General features: G+C 39.8%; 2 protein-coding genes across 4 annotated transcripts in view; one reads left to right on the top strand and one right to left on the bottom strand.

Annotated features, from left to right (window-relative positions):
• Positions 1-922: 922 nt before the first annotated feature.
• Positions 923-11,202, top strand: LOC135472495 (uncharacterized). The gene is made up of 4 exons (XM_064752020.1): positions 923-956; positions 2,235-2,447; positions 4,138-4,261; positions 6,591-11,202. Exons 2-4 carry the CDS (start codon positions 2,330-2,332, stop codon positions 7,549-7,551), a joined length of 1,203 nt encoding a protein of 400 aa, XP_064608090.1. The 5' UTR covers positions 923-956; positions 2,235-2,329; the 3' UTR covers positions 7,552-11,202.
• Positions 11,203-15,268: 4,066 nt separating this feature from the next.
• LOC135472507 (E3 ubiquitin-protein ligase SH3RF3-like) overlaps positions 15,269-19,526 on the bottom strand; it is a 28,716-nt gene continuing 24,458 nt past the window's right edge. For all 3 annotated transcript variants that reach the window (XM_064752032.1, XM_064752034.1, XM_064752033.1), the window contains one exon: positions 15,269-19,186. In XM_064752032.1, coding sequence (XP_064608102.1) covers positions 19,015-19,186 — 172 coding nt within the window. In that variant the 3' untranslated portion in view covers positions 15,269-19,014. The remainder of the gene's footprint in view (positions 19,187-19,526) is intronic.

The raw sequence follows: 19,526 nt of genomic DNA, 5'->3' as shown, positions 1-19,526 counted from the left end.
CTCAAGCACTCACTCCCATTTATGGCCGGCATTAAAATATGGCGGACTGATAACGCCTTATCTTTAGATTTATAAATTAGTACCCGGTAACATTCAGCCAACCGTTATTAATACTGTGATAAGCCACTAATCGTTTAATACATTAGGGCTTATTCTCTCACAGAAAGCGAAATACGCAACGAGTACGCTCATTTATACAAGCCGATTCCCGGTTTCCACCCACCATAATGCCGCCGTCGTATAAGTGAAATATTCTTGAGTAGGCCTACGGCGTAAAACACCAATCAAATAAATAAATAAATATACAAGCCGGCGGTAGAAAAACACCGTCGGCAGTGAACCATAGCAGTAACAAACAAAAAAATAGGGAGGATTTGCTTATATGGCAACAATATATGAAATACTTGGCATAAAGTAAAAAGAAATTAAGCATTTTAACATCCGTTTTAGAAAAACCGTTCATGCAGGTACCATGTAAGATTTCTGTGGGAGACAGAGTATAGTCTTCCATCTATAATTCAAGAAAACTAGTATGAAAACTACCCCAAAACCTTCTCTCTCGCCAACAGGCTACCAAATTGTGTAATAATATATCTAAATGATCACATGTGGTACAACTTATTGATGAAATAACACTGAGTCCATGTAGCAAAAACGTTGCAGCTGGAACTAATATGACAATATTAATATAATATATTAATCTCAGGATAACTTGTATGAACTTCTTTTTTTTTAAGCCCTGGCAAGCGTTACTGGGCATTTATTGTCACATGTCATTTTTTACATGGTCGTTTATATACCTCGTGGCTCGGGTATATAATTTGTAATTTAACGCATTGAAAGTGTGTAAAATTCAGTTCAACAATTCGTGAAATGCAGGAGTTACCCCCCTTGCCTCTCGGTCTCTTGCGCGGCTGCATTTGTGCACTGTTGTAAACAGTGACATTTGCAGAAAGGTAAGAACGTTTGCAGTTTGATTGTAATTGACAGCTTTTATGTGACATATAGCACAAAGGGACATTTGCAAATCAGGGGCGCCGAAAACAACAAATTTTCAACTAAAACTAAATATGCATTTATTTCTTATCTCGGAGAGATTACCTTGGTTTGGCGCCACGACGACAACAACATGCGCATTACAATCTTACAGGCATACATTGCATGTATCGAAGGTCCCATTTTGGACTGTGTACAAAATTTTGGCATGTAATTTAGAAATGGCTTTATATAAATGATTAGGGTGAGTTTGTCCAGCGCATTCTGGCTTCCTGTCTGGCTGTACATGGGAAGGTTTGCGAGCAACCTTCAGATGGCCGTGAGTTTCATAGATCTGGGCTCTGTCTATCCCCTAAAGACTCCAACTCCTTTACTTATACTGGCCTAGCGTCGTTGGAGCCTCGATGCTTGCAGTGTTAATTTTGTACACAACGAAGGTCCTGGCCGATTGTCTTGGTTATCGAACCTGCATTCCGGCCCACTGCACCACCACCATACGTCCCTACGTGATTTGGAATACATGAAGCAATACAATATAGAATACAATATAGCCATGAAGACTTCCACGGTATACGCTGATCGGCGAATGTGGCCATCTTCCCACTGCTCCACTGTGATGGTGCTCATCATGGCCGCAGGGTGTATGAGAGATACAAATTCTCTGGAGTTTCACGTGGGGGGCTCGTGCATTTACAGGAAGTTGGGGTTAGAAAATGCTCCATTCACCCAACGCTTATGCGCGAAGGCCTTGTACTGCCAGGGTTCTAACTCCAACTTCTGGTGTATGCGCGAGCTCCCCCCAATCAGAACTCCCGAGAACTCATATCTCTCATAGGCCATATAATAAATCTGTTCTAAATTGAGTAGGGACGTATGGTTGCGGTGCAGTGAGAGCCGAAAGCAGGTCTTTAGGTTTGTGTCTTTTATTTGCGTGAGACTTGTTAGACAACAAAGACAATCGGCCTGGACCTTCGTTGTGTACGAAGTTAACATTGTAAGCTTCGAGATTCCAACGATGCGAGGGCAGTATATAAAAAGGGAGTTTTTCGGGGCTAGGCTCTGTTCAGTTTCCTCACGCCATAATGCTGGCTGTTAAGTCAAATATTCTGGAGGACAGCGTAAAGCACCAATGAAATAAATGAAGAAATTCGAAAACAGCTGTTGAAATCACAATCATGGACTTTTGTTTTTAATAACACTGTATGTTGCAATGTGTTACTTGACTTCTTCATTTTCAGAATGTGATAAGTAAGAGAAAGAAGGTGCACGTACCTTGAGGTAGACTTCAGGATCAGGATGGGGTGACCTTGTGATATGTACTAAGTAACGGAAGATGGGAAACCGTCACCACAAATCCCACAGTGTTTCTACAGCTATTGTTCTGCCCCACTACACAAAACCATGGGACCTGGTGTACGCTGGAAGTGTGAGTGATTGGCACCCAAGCTCAGGTAATCTGCCATTGGTATCAAATCCCCATTTACAATAAATTGCCTGTAATTTTGTGGAAATTGTTATTTATTTGATTGGTGTTTCATGCTGTACTCAAGGAGGCGACGTAGGCCAGCATTATGGTTGGAGGAAATTGGGCAAAACCCGGGGGAAACCCACAACCATCTGCAGGTTGCTGCAAGACCTTCCCATGTACGGCTGGAGAAGAAGCCAGCATAAGTTGGACTTTAACTCACTGTGGAAATTGTGACAAGCTACATGTAATTAATAATGTCTGTGTGGCATTATTATCCTGTCATTGGCCCAGCACTCGGGAGGCAGACTTGGACACAATTGACCGGTTTGGTGGCCTAGTGGTTAGAATGTCTGCCTCGAAGTTCTGAGACCTGGAATCAGATTCTGGAATCTTATTGACTTTAAAGAATGGTACTTGCTTTCCTCATTTGGAATCCAGCACCGAGGGGTTACAGCGAGGAAATGGAACTGGTTAACATGGTGTCAGTATAATGTGACTGGGTGTCATGTCGTGTCTGGTGTCTGGCAGTAGCCCTTTGACAAGATGATTTTTTTTTTTTTTGATTGGTGTTTTACGCCATACTCAAGAATATTTCACTTATACGACGGCGGCCAGCATTATGGTGGGTGGAAACCGGGCACAGCCCGGGGGAAACCCACAACCATCCGCAGGTTGCTGTCAGACCTTCCCACTTACGGTCGGAGAGGAAGCCAGTATGAGCTGGACTTGAACTCACAGCGACCGCATTGGTGAGAGGCTCCTGGGTCATTACGCTGCGCTAGCGCGCTAACCGACTGAGCCACGGAGGCCCCTTGACAAGATGAACTCGCCTTGCCACCAGAGGACATAGTATATGCACACACACCTAATGACTCCTCGAAAAATGGTAAGGTACAATGTAAAAATTCAAGCTTATATTGATACATATTGGTGACAATTGCATGTTTAAGTTGTGTAGCTTACATGTAATGTATATAATGATGAATTTCCCTCCTGAGTGTTAAAACATATCTTACATCTACCGAAAGTTCAAAGCTGCTGTAAAGGTGAGAAGAAAAGAAGAGGAAATACTGAAGTGTCCTTATTTACATGAAAGTTATTAGAAATTAAAGGTAGTATTTTTGTTGTAATACTGTACTGTACTTCACCTAAGGGGCCTCCTTGGCTCAGTTTGTTAGCACGCTAGTGCACCGTATTGACCCAGGAACCTCTCGCCAATGCGGTTGCTATGAGTTCAAGTTCAGCTTCTACAGACTTCCTATCCAGGGGTAAGAGGGAAGCAGCCTGCGGATGGTTGGAGGTTTCCTCTGGGCTCTGCCTGGTTTCCTCCCACCATAATGCTGGCTGCCGTCATATAAGTGAAATATTCGTAAAAACATTCAGCATGAAACACCAGTCAGATAAATAAATAAATGTTTAGTATCCAAAAATGCACTATCAAAAGCTCATAAAGGCCATTAAATAAAACACTTAAATTTTATGAGAAAGTAATTATCAATTAGAGTGCTATAAGGTAAATTAATTAATCAGAATCTAGCAAACTTATGTATTTGAAATTTACATGAAATACAGTAAATCAAAGAATGTGAAGGAAACTTGGAAGAGAAGGTGGGTGGCTAAATCAAGTTGCACCCGCAAATGTATTTACATTGTGTATTTTTATTTTTTTTTAGGAATTTATGCTCTGGATAAGTACTGTTATCTATGCAAGGATACATCCTGTGACAGGGAATCGGTATGCCTGCGTCAGATGAAAGCTATCAACAACAGGTCCAAGAGGGTTATCGAAATTGAAAGGTAATGTTTCTTTGGCTAGAGAAAAGAAACCTGTTAATATATCTGCCCTTGGTGGACTTGATTCAATGCTTTTGCTGAAGTCACTCCAGAATTGTCAGAAGAAAGAAAACAAATCATGAAGAGATACTATCTAACAATATAGGAACCTGTAGATGGTCGTGTGTTTCCCCAGGGCTCTGCTCGGTTTCCTCACACAATAATGCTGGTTGCCGTCGTATAAGTGAAATATTTTTGAGTACGGCGTGAAACACCAATCAGATAAATAAATAAATAACTAAGCTGACGGCCAGAAGAAACTTTATAAAGAGTTCAAATCAATTTATTTTGCCAATGCAAAAACAGGATGACTGAAGTTTAATATACTGTAAAGACCAATGACTTTAGATATTGAAAGTCTTAAGTAAGAACGGACAAAGCAGCCCTATAATCATTTTACAAATGAACAAACAGAGCAGGGGTAGAAAAGTAGCCATACCATCTTGGTTAACAATGGGCAGAGTATACAAAAAGTTGATTATTTTAAATCAGTCAATATCACGTGTGCTCACCCCTTGCTTCAGTGCATGCAAAAACTCTCCCAAGCATAGAAAAATTCAGTCGTCTGATGAGATGACGTGGGATTCGTTGCCTTTCACGTTGGAGAGCAAACGCCAGTTCTTGTGGGTTGGCTGCAAGGTGTGGCCGTTGTCTTACTCGAGGACCCATGATGTCCCAGAGGTGTTGCATGGGGGACATATCTGGGAAACGTGCAGGCCACGGCAAGACATTGACGTCGCTGGTGGCCAGGAAGTTCTGCACAACTTGAGCTGTATCAAGTTTGACACAGTTACACGAGAGCAATTGAAGGTCTTTGCATTGTGGGCATGGGTGGCTCCCATGGATAAAATACCAAGGCCCCTCTCGTGTTGTTCTGGAGTCAATCAGGGCATTACTTTGGTGGTTTTTAGTCAGTGTGCAAGTCCAGCACACTTACACTTACAGTATACTTACATGTGCAGTTGTGGCCATCCACGGGTCACATGATTTTTCAACTTTCTTCTTTGTCTCAAAACAAATTTGTGTGGGCGTATATAACACTTGTTGCATATGGGAATATGCTTCGTACAATGTTTTCCTACAATAATTTGGTATTACTTTGCAGAAAGGCTGGTTAAATTTAACTCACGGAGTCGTAAAGTTTCTTTTGGCCATCAGTTTACAGTATAAGCACAGATGATGGAATAACTTAATTCCTCAACCTTTTTCACGTATTGAGCAAATTTCAATGTGATTTATTCTTAATTTGATTTTAAAGTTAAAATGGTTGCGTTAGCCAATTTCAGGGCTTCTTAAAAAGTATGACTTTATTGGTCAGCACAAGATAATAAATATCTTTCAAACATGCAAAAGGCTGGAAGAATTACAGTATACGTGCACATGTATGGTTTATGTGTCTATTAATTTACATGTTAATTGTAGTCATCATCTCGGAATATATAAAACAAATCATTTATTACACTGAAAAACACTCAGAGCAGCCTGTAAAGTGTCTGGAGTGAGACTCGAACTCGCGGCGATGACTTATATGGTATCTATAAGTCTTCGCTGTCCAGCCAGATGTGAAGAGACCACTTGTTCAATCTACCGTCTCCATGACAAACCATTCAAATCTTGAATTCTGTGGTCTGTTGAAAGACACCTGGATTTTTTATATTTTTGAGTGATAGGTGACCTAATCAGTGTTAGCCAGTGACTGTTTCATACAAGCAAAATACCTTGGCATACGAGTACAAATGTTTATTGTGGAAAGTGGAAGTGTTCTTTGCTTTTGTTATATCTTTCACAGTGGCAGGGTGTCAACTTCTGAGTCTCGCATTTTCAGTAAAAGAAATCAGCTAATCTGCTTTAATAAATTTGATAAAATTTGGTGCATATTCACCTACCTGCTTTGTTCAGACCTGCCCCTTGCTGGCACCGTAATGTTATGACAACAACAACATGTTATGGCTATCTATGGTGTGGTTGTTGTGGTATGTTAGCCGTCTGTATCCGATTTGTGTGCTTTTTCAGCAGTGGTAGTACACTGAAGACTACAAACCTCTGCATAGAAGAGAAGTTCAGTGGATGATTTCACAAATATGCAATGTTTTTATTGTACAATGTACTAAGTAATTACTTATGATCAGCGAATACATCATACAGATATGTGCCTACATTTGAGGAGAAGTGAAGGGTTTTCATTACCACATTTGTCTGTAGGGGAGTTTGTGATGAGTGGAGTGGGGGGATATAAATGATTTTCCTACCAAATTTCAACTTTCATGGAGACTTACTCATTTCTGCCTTGCAGGTATGCACATCCCAAAGTGCTGATCCATTACAGGAAATCCAGGTTTCAGGGCCTCTTGGACAAGGGTTACACTCTGAACAAGATCGTTGCCGCTTATCACCATAACATCGCTCTGCTGGTTCTCTACCATCTTCAGGACTTCCATATCTGTAACTTTGCTTTCCCCCTGGTGAACCTGAGCACAGGTACGATAATGGCACACCTGACAGCTCCAAGAAAGAACGTGACAGTTATCCACTGCCAGATTAGCCCTGATGCTCAGTTCACCGCTATTCTCTTCTACTCCCGTAACGAAGACACCCTACTCTTCTCGTACGACCTCTACCTGTACTGTAATGAGACAGAGAAGATCGTGGACTGTATCACCATCAATCATGAGGTTCAGCCCTACATCGTGTTTGACCCTCGATACAAATGGTCCCGAGTGGCCATCGCTAACTACGAATGCAAGGACGTGGGTATCAAACATGAGTTGGTCTCGTATTCAGTCAGAGACCATGCTGTTGTAGTGAGGAGCAATATGTCACTGCCGATTATCTTTGGGAGTAGTCACTTTAACATGCTGTACAGTAAAGATGGTCAGTTTCTCATCCTTCAGAAGCTGTCTGACAACAGATTTGGGGTGGCCATTTACTCTGACATCTATATCTTTGACTCTGACAGATTGTTTGTCATGAAGTACCTGACATGCAACTTGCCTGCACTGAGCAGCATCTGTCGGGTGAACTTTGAGCCAGTGTTTTCACGGTGCGGCAGTTACATGAGACTGGTTGATCACAAGAGCTGTAATGGAGAGACAGAACCAACGGTGCAGATCTACCAGGTGCCACGGCAGCAATCACTGCAGTACCACTGTCGTGTGGCCATTGTCCAGACACTCGCACACATTGAAGATGTTCGTTGCTTACCACTTCCCAAAACCATGAAGAACTTTTTGGCCTTTGAACCTTTTGAAGTATGAAATTGATCCTAGAGGACATATGCTATTTGGCTTTTTTAGTGACTATGAACAGCAGGACCATGTATCATCTTTTGGCAATATTGAAGCAAGTTTGAGCATGATAATGCCTAAAGCATGGAGGCCATTGATTTACAGAGTGGGGTGGGTGTTTGGTGGTAAGAGGGGTAGAGGGAAGGATCCTTGTGATGTGGGTATTATAAAGACGCTTGTCCATCAGTTCCTTTACCAGGTGTTGGTTCAGTCCCAGCCATGAATGAAGAATCCTGGCCTTCAATGGGCTGGCGTGGCAGACATTAGCTTTTGTTGGATGTTCTAAGTAGCCTTGCATGAAGTTCATGTGGAGATCACATGCCTTACACCAATATGCCATACACCTTGATCTCGATTTGTGCATATATATGAAGATCTGTGTTACACACGGGAAAGTTTGTCAGTTACTGTAAATACCAAGGTTGGTAACGCACCCTGGGAACACAAAGTTCTTCCATTTGTAAAACTGACCATCATCCTAGAAGAAAGCCTCTGCAGGATAACCTCAAAGGTTATTGATTTAAGACAGTGGAATGTCAATGTGCAAACTCAAGACAAGGGAAGAGAAATGAAGGAGACACTGTTTTACACTTTTCTCAAATTTTATAATTATGTTTGACATGTTTGTAAAGATTTAAATTTCTCAGTGGATTGTACATATATTGATAATTTTTTTTTTAGTTGGAGACCCATCATAATTAGTATAGAGGAGCACCTGTTCATTTTAATTTTCAAGTACAATGATTTGAGTGAAATCTTTGAATAGAATTCTTTATCTCTTAACAGAGCTCAAATTAGAGAATATTGGCTTGCAGATGTTTTCCAGTCTCAAAGTTTTAGCAGGCACAGCAGTAGATGACCTGCAATTTTTAAGCATGGCCTGCAAATTTAGTAGTTCAGTTAAATTTATCGTTGAGATCTGTTTTCAACAACTTTATGATATTTGCCTGCCTCAGCGTTTGATCATTGAATTCCAAAATCCAGTCCATCCAAAACAAAGTGAACTTTTAAATTCACTCTAAAGCAGGACAGAATAGGACCTTTATTATCACTTCTGTCACTATAAATCCAATCCCGAGTCGAAATGTTGTTGCAATCAACAGAAATGTTTTCTTCTTGCTCGTCAAAATAATTTTTTACAGCCGTGGCATGTCGACTAACTGCATGCCAAAAGACATGGAAATCAACCTAACAGGACTACGTAGACCAACGTGACACAGTTAGTGATGGTTTCATCAGTTATCATGGAATAAAAATAGAAAGAACAATTTGCCCAGTCTGTCGAACACGAAAAGTCAACTCCAAAGGTTTTAATCAAGGTTTGCAGCTATCGTTTATCTTGTGTGCAGCTCTGTAGGGGTGTGATTACATATACTATCACAGCCCTTCTGTAAGCTTACCTGGAACACCTCTGTACTTCTCTTGCTGGCTTTAATATACTGCTGGGCACCAAATAATTTGTCTGTATAATTTGTTTGTCTGTAGTCCGAGTCGTCTCAGCTATCAATTCCAGGTACATGTAGTGGAATGGTTGTCATGTTTGAATGCATACTCCTCAAACACGGCGATTGGAGTTACAATTTATCCAGTATCCACTAGTTTCATGCTTGTGTGTATTTTTAGTGATGACACATGAGAACACCTAACTGGAATTGATAGCTGAAACGACTATGACTACAGACACAAATTATTTTATGCGCAGCAGTAGTATATTAAAATCACCAAGAGAAATACACAGGTGTTCAAGGTAAGCTTAAACCTGGAATAAGACAGGGCTGTGATAGTATATATAATCACAGCCCTACAGAGCTATCATCTGCGCAGCTGTCTCGTTATCCATGTTTTCTGACTGTGGCCTTAGATTCAATCCAGACTGTGAAGGCAGAAAAGTTAACACTTTACCAGATTTTCTGCGTGTAACTGGTCAGAAATGGATTTTACCTGCTATGGCAAGTATTCGGCCTGCTTTTCATCATTCTTAGGCCCCTGTTTCAAGCCCTGCTTAATTTCAAGTATGTGTGTATATATGCACTGGACCCCCTGGATGTGTAACTGCACATTTTAGATTTTGTTTCTGTAAGGTGAAGAATCTGATTGAATGATACAGTGTTATTTATTTACTTTATATATGTATTTATTTCATGTTTCAGATTTCGGTTAATGTAACAGGCATTTTTGCATGTTGTTTAAAGTTGCAAATGTAAACTGAATGCATTTTTTTATACATGAATAGGATCTCCACAGTGTGGTTAAATTTTGTTCATACATGTTTTTTCTGATACAAGTTATACACAGAGACTCTGGTATAACTCTGTTCATGTATCTGTAATAAAACCAGTAATGTATCTCATACATGGAACTGTATGCAAAACATATTCAGCTTTCCTTGGTGCTTTGTCTTGATCATAATATATTGGCAAGACAGATTTGTGGCTGTGGTAATATTTATAAGCATTTTATTTTCATGTTTTGGGTTTTTTTTTTAATTTTCTTCATTGTTATTATTGAGAAGGTTAAATGACTGACAATATACAAACATAATTTACTCTAGAATGCTGAAATGGAACATTGTGTTTACTTGTTGTTTAGCATAAATTGTTAATTGCTAGTGCTGAATATAAATATATGTATGCATATTTATAGTGTTTTAGCTGGTATACGGCTTTGATATTTTTGGTTGCTGACAGCTACTGTCACATGTACAGTAATAATACTTGTGTTGAATTTCGTGGTTGTTTGCTGGTATTTTGATGGGTTTTTTTTTTCAGATTTGAGGAACCGATATAACTTCATGTTGTTGGTGATGCAACACGTGTATTTTCAATTTTTTTTGATCAGTCTAATGTAAATTCAGCTACATTTTGAGTGTTGTTGTTGGACAGTGATTTGTTGGCATACTTATTACTCATGTACATATGCAAGTTGATTTAAATGTCCTGAAATATGCACTTTGTTCTTTGTTGATCATGATGATTTGTGAGAAAAACAAAATTGTTGATCATATGTTGTTGTTGTCTTGAACAAAATAGATTTATTTGACATTGATTTTGACAGTTTTTAATGGAAAAATTCACTTGATGTTTGCTCATTATGCAGATTATTTGTGAGAGAAAAAATACACTTGTTTGTTGATCATGATGATAATTTGTCACATAAAATACACATGTTTGTTGATCATCCTTGCTCCTTGATCATGTTGATGAAGTACATGCACATTTGTACTGTATATATGTTTAAATAATATTATTAATGTTTTCTAGTCACATATTTAATATAATTACCATTACACAGATAATGATTAAGATGTTTAATATTCTCTCAATAAATTTGTAAAGATCCTTTTCAATATGCAGATTACTGTATGCTCATTTTGTGAGTATTTTACATTAAAAAGTGCCAATTATTTCTAAAATATCATTTTAGAGTTGAATAAATGCAGTCAGTAATAAGTTTACTTTTGTGAAACATGAGTACATGTTTATGATATGTGCACCAGTGCTCTGGTGAGATGGGAATCTTTAACTAAATGCAGTAATTTTACAATTCTTAAATCTGTTCTCTTTTCCTGGAATTAAATCTAGTAATTTATTAAACCATGCTTTATACTGTTAATAAAAAAGAAACATCACTACTACATATAAAACCTGTGTTTTGTCTACCTATTAAAGAATCTCCCAAACTACAGAGATGTACAGGTGTCATCCGTGTACTGAGTTGATCAGTGTCTAGATTCTTAAAATAAGATTGAGTGTTCGAATCTATTTTGGAGGTTTTGTCAGGTATCTGGTCATGCATGGTGCTTTGGCTGTGACTTTGTCAGGTACCTAGTGATACATGGTGCTTTGGCTGTGACTTTGTCAAGTACATGGTGGTTTGACTGTGACTTTGTCAGGTACCTAGTGATACATGGTAGTTTGGCTGTGACTTTATCAGGTACCTAGTGATACATGGTGCTTTGGCTGTGACTTTGTCAGGTACATGGTGCTTTGGCTGTGACTTTGTCAGGTATCTAGTGATACATGGTAGTTTGGCTGTGACTTTGTCAGGTACCTAGTGATACATGGTGGTTTGGATTTGACTTTGTCAGGTACCTAGTGATACATGGTGGTTTGGCTGTGACTGTCAGGTACATGGTGGTTTGGCTGTGACTTTGTCAGGTACCTAGTGATACATGGTGGTTTGGATGTGACTTTGTCAGGTACCTAGTGATACATGGTGGTTTGGATGTGACTTTGTCAGGTACCTGGTGATACATGGTAGTTTGGCTGTTACTTTGTTAGGTACCTGGTGATACATGGTAGTTTGGCTGTGACTTTGTCAGGCACATGGTGGTTTGGCTGTTACTTTGTTAGGTACCTGGTGATACATAGTGGTATGGCTGTGACTTTGTCAGGTACCTGGTGATACATGGTAGTTTGGCTGTGACTTTGTCAGGCACATGGTGGTTTGGCTGTTACTTTGTTAGGTACCTGGTGATACATGGTGGTTTGGATGTGACTTTGTCAGGCACATGGTGATTTGGCTGTTACTTTGTCAGGTACCTGGTGATACATAGTGGTTTGGCTGTGACTTTGTCAGGTACCTGGTGATACATGGTAGTTTGGCTGTGACTTTGTCAGGCACATGGTGGTTTGGCTGTTACTTTGTTAGGTACCTGGTGATACATAGTGGTTTGGCTGTGACTTTGTCAGGTACCTGGTGATACATGGTAGTTTGGCTGTGACTTTGTCAGGCACATGGTGGTTTGGCTGTTACTTTGTTAGGTACCTGGTGATACATAGTGGTATGGCTGTGACTTTGTTAGGTACCTGGTGATACATAGTGGTTTGGTCGTGAATTTGCCAGGTACCTGGTGATGCATGGTGGTTTGGCTGTGAATTTGCCAGCTACATGTGGCTGGTGATGCACTGTGGTTTGATTATAACTTTGTTAGGTACCTGGTGATACATGGTAGTTTGGCTGTGACTCTCAGGCACATGGTGGTTTGGCTGTTACTTAGTTAGGTACCTGGTGATACATGGTGGTTTGGCTGTGATTTTGTCAGGCACATGGTGGTTTGGCTGTTACTTTGTTAGGTACCTGGTGATACACTGTGATGTGGTTGTGACTTTGTCAGGTACCTGGTGATACATGGTAGTTTGGCTGTGACTTTGTTAGGTACCTGGTGATACATGGTAGTTTGGCTGTGACTTTGTCAGGCACATGGTGGTTTGGCTGTTACTTTGTTAGGTACCTGGTGATACATAGTGGTATGGCTGTGACTTTGTCAGGTACCTGGTGATACATGGTAGTTTGGCTGTGACTTTGTCAGGCACATGGTGGTTTGGCTGTTACTTTGTTAGGTACCTGGTGATACATGGTGGTTTGGATGTGACTTTGTCAGGCACATGGTGATTTGGCTGTTACTTTGTTAGGTACCTGGTGATACATAGTGGTTTGGCTGTGACTTTGTCAGGTACCTGGTGATACATGGTAGTTTGGCTGTGACTTTGTCAGGCACATGGTGGTTTGGCTGTTACTTTGTTAGGTACCTGGTGATACATAGTGGTTTGGCTGTGACTTTGTCAGGTACCTGGTGATACATGGTAGTTTGGCTGTGACTTTGTCAGGCACATGGTGGTTTGGCTGTTACTTTGTTAGGTACCTGGTGATACATAGTGGTATGGCTGTGACTTTGTTAGGTACCTGGTGATACATAGTGGTTTGGTCGTGAATTTGCCAGGTACCTGGTGATGCATGGTGGTTTGGCTGTGAATTTGCCAGCTACATGTGGCTGGTGATGCACTGTAGTTTGATTATAACTTTGTTAGGTACCTGGTGATACATGGTAGTTTGGCTGTGACTCTCAGGCACATGGTGGTTTGGCTGTTACTTAGTTAGGTACCTGGTGATACATGGTGGTTTGGCTGTGATTTTGTCAGGCACATGGTGGTTTGGCTGTTACTTTGTTAGGTACCTGGTGATACACTGTGATGTGGTTGTGACTTTGTCAGGTACATGTACCTTGTGATGTAGGGTGGTTTGGCTGCAGCTTTGTCAGGTAAGTGCTGCAGGGTGGTTTGGCTGTGACTGTTAGGTACCAGGTGATGCACGGTGGTTTGGCTGACTTTGTCAAGTACATGTACTTGGTGATGCATGGTGGTTTGATTGTGACATTGTCAAGAGAGTAGTGATGGTTGGCTGTGACATTTCCAGGCACCTGGCAAAAAGACAGTTTTGCTCAGGCTTTGACTCGAAGAGGTTTGTCAGTTTTCTGGCAGTGCACAGTTGATTTCCTTGACGCATAAGCATGACAAACTTGATATGAGTGAAATACACGTATTGTGTATAAAAACACAAATCCAATCAAAAATGATCGGTGAACTACATTGATATGCAAGTCTACAAGTCGGTCTTTTAATGAAGTAAAAAACAAAAAAATTCATACGTAACTTGGGATTCTTTCAATCAAAGAAATTGTCAAATGAAATTCCACTTGGTTGAGATGTTAACAGTTGGCCGTACATACTTGTAGTGTACAGTTGGCATTTCAAGACACGAGCAGAGACAGCTTATTACTTGTGTGATAGCAAATATATTTTATTTCTCCTGTTGCCTTTAATTGTACTTATGTTAATTTGAGGAGCCATTAGGTGTACGTATATACACCGTACTGTCCATGTAACCAAAGGGTGCCGCTGAAACATCATTCCACAGATTTCAGTCACGACACCCTACCCAGTCACATTATACTGACTTATACTGGCCCAACCAATCATGTTTCTTTGATCATCCCTCTAAGTCCAGAAATGAACAAGTCTTTGTTATGACCTGACCCAGGTTTGATCACCGGTATCTCAGCTTCAAGGTCGACACTCGAACCATTGGGGCACAAAAGCGGTCTGTCTCCAATTAAACACTCTACGAGAGGTGTTAAGTGAGGTAACACATTTATTGACATGTACAGCTACAATATGGTGATCATATGGCAAATAATGACAGTTCCGCTCCAACTTCACATGACAGATAAATGCTTTGATGATATGAAACAAACACACTAAAATACTCTATGCTACCCAGCTCTATATGTGTATACAGGTAGGCAAGTCTCGCAGCTTTACCCCTCCCCTGGCATTCAACACCTACATACAGAAGCTGCAACAAATGGAGGGAATTGAAGTATTATGTGGAAGTCAATCTTCCAAATAACACTGTACTCAACATTGCATTTCACAATGTGAAAATATGACAACACAGTAATGCTGGTGAGTATGAACATAGCTTGTAGGACTATCTACATATAATATGTGGTGAGTATATCAGATCATTGTGTGATGATGATTTTGATGAGGCAATTACACACATGTCCAAGCAATTATACACCTGTCCATGCAATCAGCCCTCACCAAACTAACATTAGAAGCTAGCACATGACAGGGGTTACTGTACATGTAATATACCACGTGGACTTCATGCACATCCAATGTTTCTCATCAGCATGAAACAGGAGTGTGAAAAACAAGCTAACGTGTATCAAGGTGTTGAACTCGGCCACAAAACAAAGGGAGCGTGTTTCAATATACAACTCTTCCATCAGAGTGAAAAGTGTTACCTACCCAGGAATTAATAAGTTATATCCTCGTATATATATATATATATATATATATATATATATATATATATATATATATATATATATATATCAGGAATATCGATACTATTCATAACTGTTCACCTGGGTGAGACAAGGTAGTAATAAGTAAATAAAACTTAGCAAAGTCAGGTTATCAAAAAAGTATATCCATTAAATGGCCTGAAATAAAGATGTCCAAAGCAGTTCTCACTCTTTAGGTGTGTTCAGAATAAAAAACATGCAAAGCTATTTTCAGAAAACAGCTATGAAAACGGGGAATGGAGGAAAAGAAAATGCAGCCTAGCAAAATAGAAAAAAAAGATATCATGTGTAAAGCAATATTAACGTTTGTATAAAGCGAATGACAATGAATACAAAATGTATAAATTAGTCAAAATTTCAGCTAAAATTTGACTTGTGAAGAACCCGTTTTGTTGGACTATATTCTACAATTGTATACGTATCACAACCAACCATTCTCTCTATACACAGGGAATATGCTGCTTTCCCCCAACCCGACCCCCTCCCACTGCTGTACACGTACATATGCTACACATTTCCTCAATCATAACAAGCACATTATAAAATAGTGGACATAAAGAGATACAGTCAAAGGAAAAATACAAGAGATAAAAAAAAAAAAAAAACGCCATCAATCGATGAACCTCACCATTACCCCCATTAGCTTTTACCAAAACAAATGAGTATAGTTACAGATACTAAAATTTCATCTATGACTGTTACACATTTTGATTTTGAGAGTTTTGTTAATCTTCAAAAGGTGCTGTGAGTTTTGTTTGGATGGAAGGATAATATCCTACAGAAAAATAAAAATTTCAGAACCAAAAGTAATTTTTTATGACATTTGTTCGAGTCTAAAAAATGCACTTTATTGGGTGAAATTTTACGTCATCTACCACATCAGCTTTTCGGCTGAAACAAACATTCATGCTACAAGGAGCTAACGTTTGCACGTCAATGTGGCAATAGCAAAAGTACTGCGTGAACATATCGAGCCAGAGCAATGTGCAAAGTTTACATATAGCTCAGATTCTCAACTGCTTAAATAAAATTTACAGTTCAAGACTGTTCTCAGAAAGATATGAATAACCACATATCTGTGATAAACCAAAACATTTTTTCTGACACATTTTCCATCACTGATTAACTGTTCAGACATATTTGTCTGCTGCATTTTTACATGACTTTGTATGTCAATTTCTCCTTACTTAACACGTATCACGCCTGTTTATGGCACTGTAACCTACATGTAGTGAAGAAATTTATGAACAAACTTCAAAATATTTTAGTCATAAAGTTTTGTGGAAGAAACCCAGGGACACCCAAAGCAATTCTATTTCAAGTTGATCGTAAGTACTGGAACTTGATCACATGTTAAAGACAGAAAGTGTTCCTTCAACATTATTGCCTAGGATCGCATTGTTGATTGGGGCTTTCGACCTGTGTCTGTATTCCAATCCCACTTCGCAATGTTCCACGCTTCCACAACTTCCATCTACATGCATCTACTTACTTTAATTGTTAAAAGTGCACACCACAGAACACTTCTAATGACACAGAATTTTATAACAAAAAAAAAAACCTGTTTCTGCTTCTCTGGAGTGTTTAATAACTATATAAGTATTTAAAAACCAGAAATGCCAGCCTTAATGTACATATTGGCAAGCATAAAACTGTCATGAATTCCTTCATGTAAGATTGTGGAGAAATTGTCAAAAACACACTTACTTGCAAGCAACTTTAATATACTGAGGCCCGGAAAAAATTTACACTCAGAAATTTTGTTTCTAGCTGGATGTTTGGCAGTAACAACTAAAGAATGCATATCTCTTTTATACCCTGTGCACCACCTATGCCACTGGAGTTGGAGAAAACTTTGGAAGAAAACTTTTTGGTTCAAACAACAAAAACACTTTGACAAACAGATCAGTTGGATGCCATGTTATGCCATTTGGCTTAATAATCAACAAAGATGATCTCTTGGTACAGGACTTTTCCCTCGCACTTTCACTCAGATACAAGGTAAAACTATGTACAGCTATACATGTATGTATAATATCTAACATTGTATGTTTCCTCCTACAACACACCATGTTAAAAGGAATACTGACCTTCTGTATGACTAGCTTTACATTGTCACTTCTATACACATGACATTGTCACTTCTATACACACACGCAAACCCATCTGTTAACTGATGTGAAACAACTCTCAGAACGTATTTAATCCAGTAAATATTTTGGCAACGAGCCCTGTAATTATAATCATTTGTCATCTGATTAGGATTTAGCCTATAGTGCACAAAATACTTTCATAAAGAGGCATCTGTAAGGTAATTACCTCTGTAAAAATGCACAATTTGGAAGGCTTAATGTGTATTTTTATATGCTTGATCGGTGTGTAATGCATGTAAGTACAGATGTTCGCTGTAGTAGTGTTAGTCGGGCTACTTTGCAGAGTAAGTACAGACTATATAACCACAAATGAATACTGTATTTCACCTAATGTTTGGTATCGGTATGTAAAAATGAACTTTAAGAAACACATAAAGCATTAAGACAAACACACCTTTGATTGAATTTTTCTGATAGGAAATTCATCAAACTTAGCAAAAAAATCAGTGGCGATATAAGGTGGATGAATGAATCAGAACCAAGCAAAATAAGTCATTTAGAAAATGCTGAACTTAGTTGAAATACTGTCACTTTTGTTAAAAATGGCTTTTGACTTTCATCAGATCTGAAAGCAGTCAACAAGAAAGCCTAAAACACACTGAGTGGATACCCCAGTCTTGAACCAGCCTGCCAAAATCTAAGGGGAGTTCAGCCTGTGTTCTATGCCAGGACATTCCCCTTACGGCTATAGGCCTGTCTTTGACATTGGGTTGTATTGTAGACCGTCCACAGGACTGGTATCGTATGAAATCTCTGTATTATCAGCACCTTCTAATAACATATACATCATCATACATGTATACTATATGGCTGTGCCTTTAATCTTTAATACACATTTATAACTCTTGGATTGCAACTGTCCCTTGTTTGTCTTGCTGCGTATCGTACCCAGGTGGGATACTTATTGTAATATGTCCATCTGATGCCCAATGATGAGAGTCCAGTCCAGCTCAGCTCAGCTCAGCTCATCGGACCATACACAGGCTTCTTGAAAGTAGTCAGTCTGTGGTATCTTTAGTCCACCACACGTCTTGATCATAAGGCTGTATCAGAGATGTCACCCATCATTCTTAATCATACTTCTCTTTAAAGCTGCCACGGAACAGACCTTTCTTCTGAAGCATCCCCCAGACCTCCTGCCCAACAGGCTGTATCAGAGATGTCACCCCCAGCAGAGCTAATCATACTTTTCCACAAAGTTGCCAGGAAACACTCATCGTTTCCCAGTCTTCTGCAGAGTACAACAGGCCTCTTGATCATTATGGAGTATCAGAGATGTAACCCCCAGCAGCCTTATCATACTTCTCCACAAAAATGCCAGGGAACAGCCGTGTTTTCCAGTTCTCTGCATGGTCCACCATACCTCTTGACCTTTAGGCTGTATCAGAGATGAAACCATCAGCCTTAATCATACTTCTCCACAAAGCTGCCAGGGAACAGCCCTGTTTTCCACATCTCTGCATGGTCCACCACACCTCTTGACCTTCTGGTTGTATTAGAGATGGAACCATCAGCCTTAATCATACTTCTCCACAAAGCTGCCAGGGAACAGCCGTTTTCCACATCTCTGCATGGTCCACCGCACCTCTTGACCTTCTGGTTGTATTAGAGATGGAACCATCAGCCTTAATCATACTTCTCCACAAAGCTGCCAGGGAACAGCCCTGTTTTCCCAGTTCTCTGTAAGGTGCCCTTATACCAGCCATCCTCTCTCTTCTTGTGGACAAACACCACATCTCCCAGCTTCAGCTCCAACTCCACCTCACTCTGGGGAGGGTACGGCACAATGCAGCGGAATCTGAGGAAAAACAAGGCACAGACGTCAAATAGAAATAGATCATTTTGCAGATTAACCTACAAAGAAACAGCCCACTTGAACCCAAAAGTTCATGTGACCGTATGGCAAAACCATATGGCTCAGCAGATGTCACAGATATATGTACATCTGTAATCTAACCAGTTTACGCCCAGCTACATCAGCCTACAACTGCTGGATGGTAAGTGTTTTACACCATCAAGGTGTATCATTTACATCATGGGAGTCTAAGGTTTATCAGTTGAGAAAACTGACAGATTCAGGAGAAAACCACCATGCCTGACCAGACAGCCAAAAAAACTCCTCAGGTAAGGTGGCAGCT

Source organism: Liolophura sinensis, chromosome 8 (genome assembly GCF_032854445.1).
Source record: "Liolophura sinensis isolate JHLJ2023 chromosome 8, CUHK_Ljap_v2, whole genome shotgun sequence".
Classification (NCBI taxonomy): Eukaryota; Metazoa; Mollusca; class Polyplacophora; order Chitonida; family Chitonidae; genus Liolophura; species Liolophura sinensis.
This window is presented reverse-complemented; position numbering and strand designations above follow the sequence as displayed.